At 42.3% G+C, this 16,562-nt stretch overlaps 1 protein-coding gene across 3 annotated transcripts in view; it reads right to left on the bottom strand.

Annotated features, from left to right (window-relative positions):
* Positions 1–16,562, bottom strand: part of BBS9 (Bardet-Biedl syndrome 9) — a 2,479,230-nt gene that overhangs the window by 1,821,184 nt on the left and 641,484 nt on the right. For all 3 annotated transcript variants that reach the window (XM_044065020.1, XM_044065022.1, XM_044065021.1), the window contains exon 7: positions 9,967–10,051. In XM_044065020.1, the coding sequence (XP_043920955.1) occupies positions 9,967–10,051 (85 nt within the window). The remainder of the gene's footprint in view (positions 1–9,966; positions 10,052–16,562) is intronic.

The following is a 16,562-nucleotide window of genomic DNA, read 5'->3' as shown; positions in this document are numbered from 1 at the left end:
ACCAAAATACAAAAGTAACCACCCCTTTCAGTCCATCTTGCTGTTTTAAAAATAGTAACTCTCCACTAAACCTTAACCTTTTAAACAGGTAAAACTCAAGTTACCTACTTTCATATCTAACTTCTCTAGTGCACACTGCAGAGTGCATTCTTTTCAATCTTACCTTTAAGCATCCCTGTTACTAGCACTTTCTCTAATACCTAAAAGATCATCTCTACTTGACTCCAAGTAGACTTTTCTCTATCTGTTAAACCTAGCACTTGCTCCTACAGTACTTATTACCTTGATACGGCACTCTTATAGATAGCACCCCAAAAAGGCAAACCCCCATTTCTCGTCACTCACGTCCCCGGAATCTCTTTTAAAGTTTTTGTCTAGTCCTTCTAGCATGTCGAGGATCAGTTGCTAGTGTCCTCTCCTGCTCAGCTGGTGAACCTGGGAATATTGAGGCAATGTTACAATTGCCTCATGTACACAGACAACCCTCTCCTCCTCCCACAAAACACAAATACATGCGAGATGCAACTATACGGCCAAACTGGAGGCTGAGCTCTCTCAACATAGGACTGGCAAGACCAGTCAGGAGGAGAAGGTTACCACACACACTATAGACCAAGTCTCACATAGTACCATCACAACCTCAAATCATACACATAAACACACAAAGACATACTCGGCGGCTCTGATCAAAAGTCTACCAAAACAGCAGAGGCCACCAAAGCAGACACCCAAACAACCACCACCTCAGAACACAACACCTGCAACACATAGACCTCACAGTCAGAGTGTCAAACAGTCACAGCCCTTAAGGCCAAACACAATGCCAGACACACTAGTCATTGGTGACTCCATAGTCAGACACACTGACGTCCCGCCACCAGACTGAGTAAGGAGAAGGTCACAGTAAGCTGCCTGTCGGCGCTAGAATCCGCCACATAACGCAAGCACTCAGGTCTCTCAACAGCAGGTACAAATATGACTCAGTCATTGTCCACGCTGGTGTAAAGCGACCTGAGACGTCTCCTTGGACTACATGAAAAGAGACATTGAGGAGCTCTCTGATTATGTAGCCCAGGCAGGTATGACCCTGACCTTGAGCAGTATCCTACCTTCACCAAGAATGATGCCACAATACAGAGATAAGATGATCAGCTTTAACAATTGGCTTAAACTCTGGTGTCATTCAAAGGGGATCCAATGTCTGTCTGCCTGGGATGACATGCTGGACAAGCCACGCTGCTTCAAGGGACGGCTTGCACCTGTCACCCTGGGATTCGGATATTGGCCAAGGCTCTTGCCACCCCCATAGTGCCTTTTTAGGCAAAGCTCAAATTCTAAACCTACCACCCTAGAACACAAAAAAGGAAAAAAACTAAGGTAATGCTGCTCAATGCCAGAAGTCTAAATCTCAAAATGCACGCACTCGAGGCCCTTCTCAGTATGGAGAACATCGATGTCTGTGCAGTGACAGAAACCTGGTTCAAGGCTCCTGAGAGCACCCCAGCACTATCAGGTTTTACCTCTTATCATGCTCGGCCCCAAAATCCGGACAATACCAAGAAAGGAGGGGGTCCATATTCATCAAAGACACCCACACCTCAAGACTGGTGGCAACGCACAATGCATCGGAGACCATCCAGGTGCAATTAACCATAGGCAGGACTGCTCTGCAAATTGTAGCATGTTACAGGCCACCCTCACAAACTCAGGAACCTCACATGGCCTTCCTGAAAACACTAGAGGGATAAATGTATCACCAAACACCATCATACTAGGTGACTTCAATTACCCTAATATAGACTGGGAACACTACTCAAACCCAAACACCTAGCCCAAAAGTTCCTGGAATTCATAAACTCAAATGCCATGGAACAACTAGTCACCATCCCCACAAGAGGAGAAAACATACTTGATCTCATCATCACGAACATGGGAGCACAATGTTCAACACCGAAGTATACCCCTCACTGGTGAGATCAGATCACAAACTAATCTCGCTGGAGGTCCTCATCCCACCCCACCTGAAATAAAAAGACCACAGTAAAGAACTTCTCGAAGCCGACTTCACTTCTCTAAAGACTAGTGTGGTCTCCTTTAAGGCCCCGAGCCGACGGAAAACAGTACTCAAGCCGCTGAATCACTTACAAATGCCTTCTACCAGCACCTGCAGGACTGCATGGATAAGGCAATCCCAAGCAAAACAAAGACTCTTTGTACAAAGGCAAGCGTCCACTCTGGTGGACCCCAGCCATAAACAAACTCTACAACAAAAGGAGGAAGCTACTACAAGATAGAGCAAAATCCTTAAAAGGTAAGACACCCTTGATCACTATAAGTAAAAACTAAGAGCTCTCATAAAATCATCCAAAGCAAATTTTGAGAGAAAAATAGCTAAAGACTCAAAAGACAATCATAAGGCCTTCTTTAGCTATGTTAGAAACCTGGGAGGAAACTCCCAGATATGCTCAGAACTAGTTCAAAATGATGTGAAGATTACTGATCCTACAGACATTGCCAACATACTGGCTGACAGGTTCAGTGCAAACTTCTCCCCTCCCCAAAAGGAGAGATATCTATACCAGCGATTGCAGCCCCCAAACATCTCCAACACCCAAGTGAGAACTGCTCTCCAAAGCAAAAACACAGCATCCATGGGACCTGATGGTGTCCCTGGCTGTGTGCTGCCTGAACTCAACGAGGAATTAAACCCACAGCTAGGACAGCTGTTTAATCATAGTCTTACCTCTGGATACGTACTCCAGGAGTGGCGCACTGCAACTGTGGTCCCACTTCACAAAGGCGGTGCCTCCACCGACCCTGGAAATTACCGGCCCATTAGCTTGACAAGCCTTATCTGCAAAGCCATGGAGAGGATCATAATGGACCTCATAAATAAAGACATAGGGAATTTGCAGACTTTGGATCCATCCCAGTTTGGCTTTGTCAAAGGCAGATCATGCCTTCTAAACTTGGTTGACTTTTTCAAAACAGTCACCAAAGCCATTGATGAGGGAAAGGCAGTCCATACAGCCTACCTCGATCTGACGAAGGCCTTTGATACAATACCCCATTCGGGTATCATTGAAAAACTCATCATCTTAAATGTTAACCCATACATCACAAGATGGGTTGCAAACTGGCTGAGTGACAGAACCCACAGGGTCAGAGTTGCTGGCGCCATGTCAGACTCAAAGCCTGTCACAAGTGGTGTACCACAGGGCTCAGTCCTGGGCCCACTCTTGTTTGGCATCTACTTTTCCGAAGTACAAGCAAACACAGGAGGGTTATGGCTGACAAAGTTTGCAGATGACTGCAAACTGGGCGCCATAGTAGAAAACACATCTGACACAGATATCCTTCAGAAGGGTCTCACAATAACGGATAACTGGTGCCAGAGCCATGGCCTAAAGTTAAATGCCAAAAAATGCATAGTCATACCCTTCGGGAAAAACAAGGTTACCCCTAGCTACCAAATAGGTGGCAATCCACTGAGTACAGAAGAAGTTATCAGGGACCTGGGGACCCAGGTTGATAGTAGTCTGTCATTCGACACCCATGTAGCTAAAGTAGTTAGGAAGACCTTCTACATTGCCCACCTTATCATGAAGGGATTCTCATCTAGATCAAGGGAGGTCATAGTCTCTCTATACTCATCACTCATCAGACCAATGATTGAGTACAATGCCCCATTCGGAATGTATCTGACCCGACACTTGCAGCAGCTGGAGAGGCCACAAAAGTTCCCCACCAAAAGGATAAAGGGTCTCAAACATCTGTCCTATGCTGCCCGACTGAAAGAACTCCAGCTCTATTCAGTCGCTCAGTCGCTACGCTTGCTCAGAGGTGACCTTTGCTAACATATAAGGCCATGTCAAACCCAGATTTGATGAATATGCTTCACCTCAAAAATCTAGATCCGTCAGAGCCACAAGGGCGGAGACTTAAACCCTCGACACGGCTATTAATAGGGTGCTGGAGGGATAGATTCATCACCCAAAGACTCCCTATGCTGTGGAATAAAATCCTGGTATATGTGAGGCAGAGCACCTCGCTGGCCTTGTTCAACAGAAATCTTGACCAATGGATGGGAGATCGCAGATATACCCCAGGGATTACCTCAGTGTCACTGCTCAACAGAGGCACAGCAAAATAATGGGTATAGTTCCCCATACTAAAGGGGTGGCGTAAGCCACAAAACTATGGGCTAGGCTTGTAAATGCCCTCGGGCAGATAGCCTAGTATGAACCTATGAACCTATGAACCTATAAGTGGTGTGTACCATTTTACCTTCATCCATAGCCTTGGTGACTTTCTGGGAAAGGTCCACCAGATTAAGCAGGCAAGACCTCTCTTTGACAAAAGGAAATCGGGTCTGGTCTAGTGTTTGGAGAGTTCCTATGTCATTATTGATCAGGTCCATGATAATTCTCTCGATGGCCTTGCAGATAAGACTGGTCAAGTTTATGGGTCCTGTAGTTCCCTGGATAAGCTGATGGGCCCAACTTGTGGAGAGGGACTGTAGCAGTCCTCCATTCCTTTGAGACAAGACACATCCAGAGACTGTGGTTAAAGAGGATTTCTAGTGGTCCTGATAGATTCTCGTTTAAGCTATTTAAGAAGCATCCTGGGATGTTGTCAGGACTCATGGAAGCTGTGTTTTTGGCTTTAGCAAGTGCAGCAAGGTTCCCTCGTAATGACAGGTAGGGGGATGGTTGCAGGTATTTTTTTGGGTGTGGCAGGAGGTGATGAGGGAAGAAGTTTGAACTGAACTTGTCAGCCAGCAGGTTTGCTATAATTTCAGGCTGGATGGAAGTGTTGCCATTCTTGTTTGACTCTTCACATTGCTGAGGATATCCCCTGCAGTTATGAACATAATTAAAATAAGCCATATAGTTATCTTTTTCTCATACAACAGAAAGAAAACCACTGTACCAGATAAGATCCAATTCCCGTTCCAATGAAATATAGTAAAAAATTCAAACAGACAGAGGACCAGCATGACATAAAAACAAACACATTAATTAAATAAACCAAATTAAAAAAATGTAAGTGCTTTTGCAAAGATCCACTATGCTTCATCAGATATAACCACATCAAATGACTGCTCACTTTTTGAAATAAAATGCATCCAATCATATTCTGAGACCAATTAACAACTAATAAGTCTCTCTAAGTAAACCAAGTGAGTATATACCACCATACTAAATATATATATATATATATATATATATATATATATATATATATATATATATATATATATACACACACACACAGATATATACATCAGTATAATAATGCAACAAAAACTTTGCGGGTCTTCACCTGCTCAATAAAATTGCTACTCATATTACCATAGTAACAAACAATCTCAATACGGAAGATGTAAAGAAATAAATCTGGATCACTTGCGACATATCCAACTCAATTAGTTCGCTTTGGCAGATCTAACTAGCTCTCTAATTTGTTTGTTTAGACAGATGAGGGACTTTTTGTACTGTTTTATCTGCTCCTTCTTGACTTTGGAGAGAATTTCTTTCCTTTTGTTGAATAGCCTATTTATGATAGGGATCCACTAGGGTGGTTTATTTTTGCAAGTAATCATACATTTGACTCGGACAGGTACTGCTTCCTCTATGCAGCTATGAATGTGTTGTACAGTGCTTTGTGTACAGCTCAGAGTAGGCCCACAGTGTCATCCTAGTTTGCAGGAGCTTGGAAGTTTAATAAGCTGTCATTTAGTTTGAGGTAATTGGCCTTAGCGTGTACTGTGGCATCATCACTGGTGAAGGTAGAATGCTACTCAAGGTTAGATTCATACCCGCCTGGGACACATATTCAGAGAGCTCCATCATGTCTAATTTCACATAGTCCAATGAGGTACATCTTAGGTCATTTACATCAACATGGACTATGACAGTGTCATATTGGTACTTGTGGTTTCAAGACCTAAGTGCATACATGATCTGGCAGATCCTGGATCCAGACAGACAGCTATGATCTTCTCCTTGTTTAGCCTGGTAAAGGGAATATAAATACTGTATGCCTTACAATGGAATCTGCAATAACTAAAATGTTTAGCTGTGTGTGTGGGCTACTATGTTTTTCAGCGTTATGTGTTGTGTGAGGTGCTGTCTTTCTGAGTGTAAGTGGGGCCACTGAGATATGTTTTTAGGAGGTCTTGGAGGTTTGGGTAGATTACAAGTGAGTACCTCTGCATATGTGGGTGTAGCTGTTTTTTTTCCTTAGTGTTTATAGTGAGTTTATAGTGAGTGTTTATAGTGAATGTTTTGGGTGTAACGCTGGCAACCTGGTTTGAATTTTTTGTGTGTGTGTGATAGCTTTGCCTCCAATGACATTGAGTTTGTCTGTTCTAAAATTAAATGGTTATCAGTTAACATGAGGCAGTTAATACACTGCCTCAGGATGTCTATGTCCAACAGGCCAGAAATAGAGATGACAGGGAGGCACCTATCCATTAAACCAAATCTTTAGTAGATGGGAAGGAGTACGGGAGAGTAGCTTAAATGTCTAAGTGAGAGTGTTTAGTAATATACTATCAGATGACGCGCAGTGGTACTGTCCTCTGCTCAAACTGGCAGCTTTCTGAGCAGCTATGAACACTGGGAGACTATGCTGAGAGTATCCTAAACAGGACTTTAAACTGGAGAAGTTTGCTTATATACAATGCACGGGTAACTGCGTTTGCACAATGTGTAAATGTGAGACTTTTATACCAGCAGGGTGAAAGACTTTTACACAGTTAAGCCCTCAGGCCAATCAGTTAAACAAGCAATACGCCTTCCACCAGCTCCCACTAGAGTGCAGAATAAAACCCTCTTTAAATGTAAAGCAAACTTGTTTTGAGCTCAAGTGCAGTAACAAATGCTGTACAGCAAAAGGAAGAACTCCTGAAGTATCTGGAATCCTTGGAAATAAGATCACAAATACTGAGGAAAGGTTCCCAGATACAGAAAATGTGTGCAAATGTAGAACTTTTGCAAACACAGAAAAACTTTGCAAAACTTATAAATATTTTGGAGAACTTTTGCAAACTCAGAATACATTTTGCAGTATCAGAGGAGGTTAGGAAATACAGTAGTGTTTAAAGACCTAAGAGCAATAAAGTAACAAACAGATAGGGTTTCTTTAACAAGTGCAGGCTGTAAAACAATGAATAATTCAACAAAATGAATAACTGCATCACAGAACTGTTAAAATAGCACCAAGATAGTTAGAGCAAGTGCAAAAATACTTATATCAGCTTTGTTGGTCCACAGATGGCTTCAGATACAACCCAAGGTTTTGTAATCACAGGTGCCTAAGCCAAGCACAGGGAAGCAAGCATTTGCTGTTCTATTTCAACCAGAACAAATGCCAAGTATAGCAGCTACATGACAAACTGTTCAGCAGAACCATAGCTAATACTAACAAAGGTCATCCAATATATCAGCTATACTAAGACCAGGAGAGAGAGTCATAATTCAAATTCATAAACACTTGAAGAAACAAGGTCTCAGCATTTCTACTGTGCAAATATTTTATAATGTCAAAATAAGAGAAGGTCTAAGCCTAAGATGGAGCAGAAGAAAGCACTTGCACACAACTGTTTGTTTTTAAACACAGTCTACAGAAGTGACTAAGAACCTACCATTAAATGACTGTTTAAGTAATGATGCACTGCAAATGCCCTAACCTGAGACTGTTCGAGTGCCCAATTCATACATGTATCTTAATAATGTCATGTACTGGCCATTTCCTCAGTTACAAGTTTTGTTGCTGGCAGCCAACATGATTATGACCATCCACAAGATGTAACTTTAGAAACATCTAAAACATCATTATTTGCTAGTGACTGCAAACTATTGAAATATAGCAGAGTCATTTAAAAACTAGCCAGATGAAATGATTATGGTACACACTATGGTAACGATACCTGAATCATAATGTTGCTGTATACAGTTTGCAAAGTTTTTTCATCAAAGAAATGAAGTATGTACGTCATATGATGTCCCATAATCTACAGTACATTTTAGCATATACATGTATATGCATGTTGCTGCTCATCCGAGAATTAAGCTTAACAGACATTTAAAGTATCCTTAATACTGCCACAAATATGGTGTACTTGGGATGTCATCAGAGTACATTTTGCTTAGGCAGTTGCTAATATTGCACTAAATGATGTCATTAGTCACCAGCTCCTGTGTGTTTCTGTGATTCTTTCCATGTTGTAGGGGCCTATGAAGAAACTCTGAAACCCACATTTTTGAGAACAGCATGACAAACAACTGAGAAACACACTATTCCTCTAATGATTACACAGGGTCTCCCCAGTAATAAATTGTACACACCATCTAAACAAATAATACAGTAGACAGCATGCACTAAGTGCAGTACACTAATCTGTTCAGACTAGCAATACAGGTCAGTAGTATTAACAATGGTGGATGGTACTTAACTACAGCTCAGGCAGCCAGAGTATGATCAGTAGCTTGGGTGGCTGCTGGAGATGGCCTTGAGGACCTTGAGGAAAAGGAATGATAAAGCACTGTCTGCTCTCCTCTTCCAGAGGAGAAGGTGCTGGTACATTTCAAGGCCAAGGAAGAGAAACCACTGTTGTGGTGAGTAAGAGGGCAACAAGAGGAATACACCATAACATATGTGAGGAGTTTCCCTTGCGGCATCATTGCACACACACCTGGGAGATGTCAAACCTGAACATCAGTGGCTGGTAGGGCTACATCAAAAAAACAGCTCAGACACTCTATAAATAGAGTAAATAATATTTCTTTCAAAGCATGTCAATGTACAGCACTTGATGACAACAGATCCTACTGCTTAAAGCCTCAACAGAAACACAAAACAACCCCATATTAATTTGGTCAACTATCAGAAAACTTCTCCAGCCCAGTAAATCTATCACTCCCACACCCCACAACAAAAACATAAGGAAGACATCTCAATGCAACTTAATTCATATTTCATAAACACTATTCTTTCTCTAATCAAAGAAAACACCCAAAACCCTTCTACATCAACCGCATTAAACAACAACAATGGCTGTCAAATGGAACAAAGACCTTCCACTATCTCTCCCAGTCTGAGTTGGACTCCCACAAGGATCAACACCGTTTCCTCTCCTAATCAACATTTTCACTAACAATCTTAATACTGCAAACAAACTTGGATCCGCAATACAATATGCAAACAATTTTTCACTTATTTGCTCTGCTCTAACTCCAAAACATCAAGAAATCGCACAGTTCTTCTCTGCTAGAGAATCTTGGCTAGAAAATTCCCACTTATTTTTAAACCTAATAAAAGAAAAATAACGCCCTTTACTCCTAAGAAATACAACAACCTAAAACATATCTTCCATATATACTCAGCAAACAACACTAAAATTTATGTGGTTCCTCAGACTAAGTTACCGGTAGTCCTAATTGATGACAACCAACTAAAATTCAACCAGCACCTTCATCAAGCCATCAAAAAAAAAGCACACATCTTGGCTCCCACAACAGGCTTAAGCAATATCTCAAAGAAAATACCAAAGAATCCACTGCCAGATCATACTTAATCCTATCTCTTTTCTACGCATCTCCTATTCTTATTAATCAAAGGGAACAAAGCGGTGATGGTGCAGCGGTAGTGTTGTTGCCTGACAGTAAAACGTTGTCCTGTTCGATTCTCAGCTACAGCATCTTCTGTGTGGAGACATGCATGAATGGGCGTACCTTCATTGAAGGTTGTGCATCAGGGCTGGCAACTCGGCATGTAAAAATCTACTGCCAATCATTAGCGGACCGGAGTTCCACCGTGGTGAACCCTAACTGGGAAAAGCCGAAAGGCCCAACAACAACAATAAAGCCTAAATTTGTTTTTGTTGTAAAACTGAGAAAGAAAACAAGTTAATCAAGATTTACATAAAAGTTAATATAAAAAAATTAACAATTCTCTTACTACAAGTCTCTTTCCAGAGCCAAGTTTCTGCTGCTCAGCTTCTTGCCTGGTGTCTGCATCAGTTGCCACAGCAAGTGCCTGATACCTGCAGTCAAAATAAAAATATATATATACATATATTTTAGAGTCCATTGAGGAAGTTAAGTAAACGAAGCAAGCTTAACATTTCAGTTACCATTATATATTTTTCTGTTCTTGTTGCTACTATATTTGCAGTTCAGTTAATCACTACATGCAGTTGAGAAGTGAAGTACAGCACTATAACAAACTTGTGCAATAGAAGATCTATAAAGGAGAAGTTATTTGCCAAATAATCCATCACTTAAGAGTGTATTCCCAGGCAAAAACAATGGGTGCAGGGTACTCTTCCACATCAGTGTTAATGCAGGTATTGCATTACAGTCTTCCTGTAATGCAAGTCTGCCTGTGATTTCTGTGTAACCTATGCTAGGAGGCATGCAATTCAGTGCGTCTGAGCAAGAAACTATTCGAAAAGTAAAGTACAGTTGTATACGATCTTATCTTAATGGTAGATGTCCATTGCAGTATTCATTACAATAGGAATCCCCTGCCAAAGGTGGCCCAACATCCAGCCAGTCTACCAAAGCCTTTAGGTTGCTTTAAGGTATGCTGTACATCACATGTATGCTCCCTGCATATAGCATAGGACATAAAGGTGACGTCCAGATGTGCCATCCTCAGAACTGAGAGTCCCAGTAGGAATCCCAACCAAGGAAAAAAGAGGTAACCAGTGCATCCAAAGGGAAAAGAACCAGGGGAGGAGGGAAGGACCGAATATTGCAACAGCGAAGGACATTTATCGTTATGGTAAGAACTTACACAACTGTACTACAGCCTTCCATTTCACTGTTGCAGTATTCTTTACAACAGGAAGAGTGCAAAAGCTCAGGAAGAAGAGAGGGAGGAGGATGGACCAGCAGAGCTCTCTAGCAATCCATGAAGAATAGCCATAGCAAAGCCTCCTCTAGCTCTGGATATCACATCCAACTTATAGTGCTTGGTAAACGTATGCACAGAAGTCCAGGTAGCTGCCTCAAGAATACAGTTAGTATCCATACCATTGAAAAAGGCATCTGAAGAAGTCATGCCCTTGTAGAAGAAGAAAGGATCTTGGCATGGAAGGCATAACAAAAAGAAATGGCTTTAGAAATCCAAGAAGAAATAGTTTACTTGGAGACAGATGAAACTAAGAATTTAGGAAAGGAAACCAAGAGCTGATCAGATTTACAAAAAGCCTTAGTTTTATCCAAATAAAATCTGAGTTGTTCATGCACATCCAAAGTGTGCAGTACCTTCTCACTAGCAGATTATGGTGAACGGAAAAAAGTGGACAGATGAATAGACTGATTAACAGACAACTCAGCCACCACTTTGGGCATAAATTAGTATGAAAGGACACCCTATCCTTATGGAATACTGAAAAATGAGGACAAGCCATAAGGGCTTGAAGCTCAGATACCTTTCTGGCAAAAGTAAGGGGTAACAAAAGTACAGTCTTCCAAGAACAATGTCGTAAGGAAGCTGAAGCTGCAGGCTCAAAATGGGCTGGGTCAATTTTTCTATAACAAAATTAAGATCCCAGGGAGGAGGAACAGGCTTCTAGAACCTAAAGGAGGTGATAAAGGCAGACAAGCAGACATAGCTGATAAGTGGGCCTTAACTGAAGAGTAAGCCAACCCAGCACTGAGCAGTTTACAGAGTTAACATAAAACCAAAGGAACATCCACAGAAACAGAAAGTGGATCCAGGTTACAAGAAAGACACCAAACAGAAGGATCCTATGGACATCCTCAAAAAAGGTGTCTGTATCAAATAAAAATCCTGTCACCCACAGTGTCGGTTGAAGACTTGACAGGTGAGGATGGATGAGATCAGTTGTCTTGTGTGAGTAGGTCCACTATGTGAAGTAACATGTGATGACTGCCCTTGGAAAAATGCAGAAGAGGAGGGAACCAGTGCTGTCTGGGATAAAAGGGAGTCACCAGCAAGATTTTGGGAGCATCCTGTTGCATTTTGAACATGACTTTTGGAATGAGGGGAAGGGGAGGAAAGGCACAAAGAGACATCCTTCCAGGAAAGAGAGAGGACATCCATCTTCCAGACCAGGGGACCTGGGACTCTGGCATAAAAACAGGAAGTTGTCTGTTCAGAGCGGAGGCAAACAGATCTACTTGAGGAGTACCCACTGGTGGACAATGTCCAGAAACACATCTCTGTGAAGCATCCACTCATGGGATTGTGTTATGGACCTGCTCAGAAAGTCTGCCACAATGTTCTGACCTGAAGGAATATAAACTACCTGAAGAGTCACACTATACTGGATAGCTAGTCCCCCACACTAGAAGAGCTGACCAGCAAAGGAGATAAGATTTTGCCCCCCCCCCCCTTGCTTGTTGACATACCACATCACTGTGGTGTCTGTAAACACCTTGAGACAGCCTGGGTAGAATAGAGGGTGAAATGTTGAAGAGCCAGCATTAGAGCTCTCAACTCTTTGACATTGATGTGGTCTTTCCTTTGTTGAGGTGACTAATGACACTGCACCTTCAGAGTGCCAAAAGATGCTTCCCATCCCACGTCTGAAGCATCTGTGAGCAGCTCCTGAGAGGGAAGAGGGGGTTGAAGAGGGAGCCCTGGATTGAGTCAACTGCTGAATCAACCAATACAATTCCAGCTTGAGGCATGGAAGAAGAGGAACTAAGAAATCCAGGGGGGTGAGAATCCTGAAGCCAAACTGACTTTAGAAACTACTGAAGTTTTCTCATCTGGACTTTGGTAAAAGGGATCACAGGAATGACGGAGGCCATAAAACCTAGAGCTCTCAGAAACTCCCTTGCTGTGATTAAGGCCAGAGAAGAAGGGACTGAAAGAAAGAAATGAAAGTCAAGACCTTGGGAGGAAGCAGGGATGCCAGCACTGGAATAGTCTGGATCCTGCACCCCAGAAATACATGAACCTGTGAAGGAGTCAGAAAGGACTTTTGGAAATTTATAGTGAATCTAAGGCCTTGCAGGAGGGAAATGTCAAAGTGAAGATGCTGCAGTAGAATTTCTGGAGAGATTGCCTGAAAGAGGAGGTTATCTAAGCAGGGAAAGATCTTTATCTCCCTTAGCCTGAAAAATGCAATCACATCAGAGAGTTATTTGGTGAATACCCTTGGGGAAGTAGAAAGGCCAAAGGGCAAAGAAGACAACGGAAAATGCCAGGAAGCAACAGTAAAACGTAAATACTTCCTGAAAAGGGGATGAATCGGAATGTGAAGATAAACATCCTTGAGGTCCACAGACACTAGAAAAGCCTGAGGAAGTAGCAGAGGGAAGACAGTCTGAAGGGACAACATTAAAAATGAAGGGACCTTCAGATAGATGCTTAAATGAGAGGGGTCCAGAATGGGTCTCCAAGTGCCCTCTTTCCTGGGAATCAAAACATTCTGGAGTAAAACTCCTTCTCCCTTTGAGAAACTGGAAAGATCCTGAAGCATCTCTGGAAAGAAAGCCAGCTGTTCCTGAGGTGGCAGAGGACTGCCCATGAAAGAGGGCTGAGATTTCCAGATCATGTAATACCCTAGACAGATAATGGACAGAACCCAGGAATCCTGAGTAATCTTTAACCAAACTGGAAGGGATAGGGTATGACAAACAGAAAGAGGAATGTGGCTGAGAAGATCAGGATAGTTACACAACACTTGGTTTGTCAGGAAAAAGGGATTTCTGTGTCACAGCAGTCTGGGTAGCTATGGCAGAAGAAGCCCTTTTACTCTCCCTTTTTACCCTTGGGAGGAGGAAGGTCAGAAATTCTCTGACAGGTCTGAGAAAGAACAGCCAAATATATCTGGACATATGGGTCTGATAACTGACAGCCCTAAAAGTCAAGGTGGCAGAGGCATAAACCTTATCTAGCTTTTCCATAATCTTGTTGTCTTTATCAGCAGGAAGAAGCTTTGTAGAAGGCAGTAACTGAGATGGCTTGCAAGATGTCACAGACATCACAGAGGGGTCAGGTGAAGGACATCTACATAGGAATTTGCAATCCCCAGGCACCCTATAAAACCTATCAGAGTTTTTGGGGGAAGAAAGTCAGGAGCCTGTGATGCAGTAGAAAAGGCATCCAACAAGGCAGCTAGAACAGGAGGGGCAGCAGGGGTCTAGGAGAGTATCTGCAGAAGCTCATAACACGTTTTCTGCACTTCAGAAACCTGGGTACAATTCCATTTAAAAAATTTCATCATCCTGGAAATTGTGTTCCCAAAGGAAATATCTTCAAAAGGAGTGTCGGGACTAGTGGACTCTTCCCAATCCTCAGAACCATAGTCTAAATGTGAAGGAATATGGGATGAATAAGTAAGGGATTCTTCATCTGAATCCCCCCTTTCTCAAAGGAATCCTGCTCCCTAGACCTTTTAAGAGGAGTATAGGACCAAGGTGGAGCAGGAACAGAAACTCCATGAAGAGGCTTCATAGCTATAAGGGCATTAAACAAAATCTGAGTGAAATTCTTCAATTCACTCCGAGGGTCCTTAGGAGCAAGAGAAACATTTGTTTTTTGTTTCTTTTTCAAAGGGACATCTGGATGGCACAGTGGTGGAGCGTTAGCATTGTTGCCTCACAGCAAGAGGTTCTCCAGTTCGATTCTCGGCTGGGGTGCCTTCTGTGTGGAGTCTGCATATCCGCCCTGCATTCATGTGGGTTTTCTCCAGGTGCCCCAGTTTCCTCCCATGTTACAAAGACATCCATCTAGAGCATTTTTCCCTGGGTCTACGCTGAAAATTGGCTTTTTTCCAAGTTGGACATTCCTGGTAAACACATGTTAAAAAAAAAAAAAAAAAAATCTGCTCTATAAAACTTAAAAGGCTCAGATGCCGATCGACATTTCATAATCATAGTTGGAACTTCCTCTCTGACCACCCCAAGGCCATTCATTAATAATCAGCCAGGGTTCCCCATGAACATCTGTAGCGGATGTCTTCAATGCCTCCAAGGACTTGCAAGCAGTCGGATCCATGCTGGCCTCTGAAGAGGTTGTGGCAGAGCAATCCAATGGAGGAGCCGGGCGATCCTCTGAGCTTTCATAAAGATGGAGTTTGGAGTGGAGGCAAGCAAGTAATGAGGATGGTATGTCCGGATGTCCCCTTTATGCCCTACGCTATATGCGGGGAGCATATGTATGATGTACGGCGTACCTTAAAGCAACCTAAAGGCTTTGGTATAATGATTGGATGTCAGGCTGCCCTTGGCAGGGGATCCCTATTGTAAAGAATACTGCAACAGTGAAATGGGAGGACATCTAGCAACAACCCAAAAACTATCTACCAGATTATATCTGTCATGGGGGACAGCAAAAATGCACCATGGCAGACAACACAGCACATGTGCATGCGTCTGTCTGCACACACAGACACAAAAATAGTTGAGGCATAAATGTTTGCTCAAATTCCTCTTCAGCTCTTTACATCAGACACCCAGTTGTCACAGCAGCAGGGATAGTGACTAGAACATTTCATGCAGACATAATTCAATTTTCTGGTATCTATTTATTTTGAACTCATGAAAACTATTTAAAAATTTACTTTTTATCATTGGAATAAGCAGGCATAATCACTACATTAGAAACATTAAAATACTAATGAAACAATTATGTTAAAGCTTAAAAAATTAAAGTACATCTAACTTAGAAGTAAGAGACCATACTATTCATCAGCAAGCTGTCTTCCATTCCTCCCTTCCACATACCAGCAGGCCACAGCTACCCAATCCATCACCTAGTACTATGTGCCTTAAGTGCAGACAGTAGTTGTTCAGAATCAACTGATTTCAGTGCTTATGCCCGATTCCTGCTCAGTTTGAGGTGACCAACTTCAGTAGCATAGATGTGTTCTTCCACTTGGGACCGTTTTTTTTTCATCCTCCCTGCATCACCTTACTAATGCATGTCAAACCAATTCCTGCGTCTAACCCTAACTCGAAACCTTACTTTAGGAAAACCGTTTCTGCAAGTTGGACAACACATGCATTCACATGGACTATCACTTTACCTAACTCTTACTCTATCCAAAACCCACAAATACATACATACATACACAAATTCACTCACTGACACACAAACACACGCACACACACACACACACACACACACACACACACACACACACACACACACACACACACCCCTCAGACACTCCAGTATAAACACACAAAAGCTATCCCACTACTTCTAGCATTGGCCACAACTTAACTGTGATGAATGGAACTGATGTAGTATGTTGCCATACTGTTTCCTGTCATGGAAGCTGTCATTAAGGCAGTAAGATGGTAGAGAGAAAAGGGGTATTGGATAGACTTCAATCTGCAGTCTCAGAAAACATATATTATCTCCATCAGGTAAAGGAGATGCAGTCTTCTCTGTCACAACAAGCTTGCTTCCCAAAGTTACTGAACCTTTTCCTGTGAGACACTCAGTAAAGGCTTTGTAACTTCTTTTTTTTTTTGTTCCCACTGCCAGATGATCATTAGCCAACTCTCAGCCAATCACTTCATTCTTTCCCCATCACCAAATGCAAAAGTCCTTTAGGAGGGGTC

Source organism: Protopterus annectens, chromosome 3.part0 (genome assembly GCF_019279795.1).
Source record: "Protopterus annectens isolate FY-2018-M chromosome 3.part0, PAN1.0, whole genome shotgun sequence".
Classification (NCBI taxonomy): Eukaryota; Metazoa; Chordata; order Ceratodontiformes; family Protopteridae; genus Protopterus; species Protopterus annectens.
This window is presented reverse-complemented; position numbering and strand designations above follow the sequence as displayed.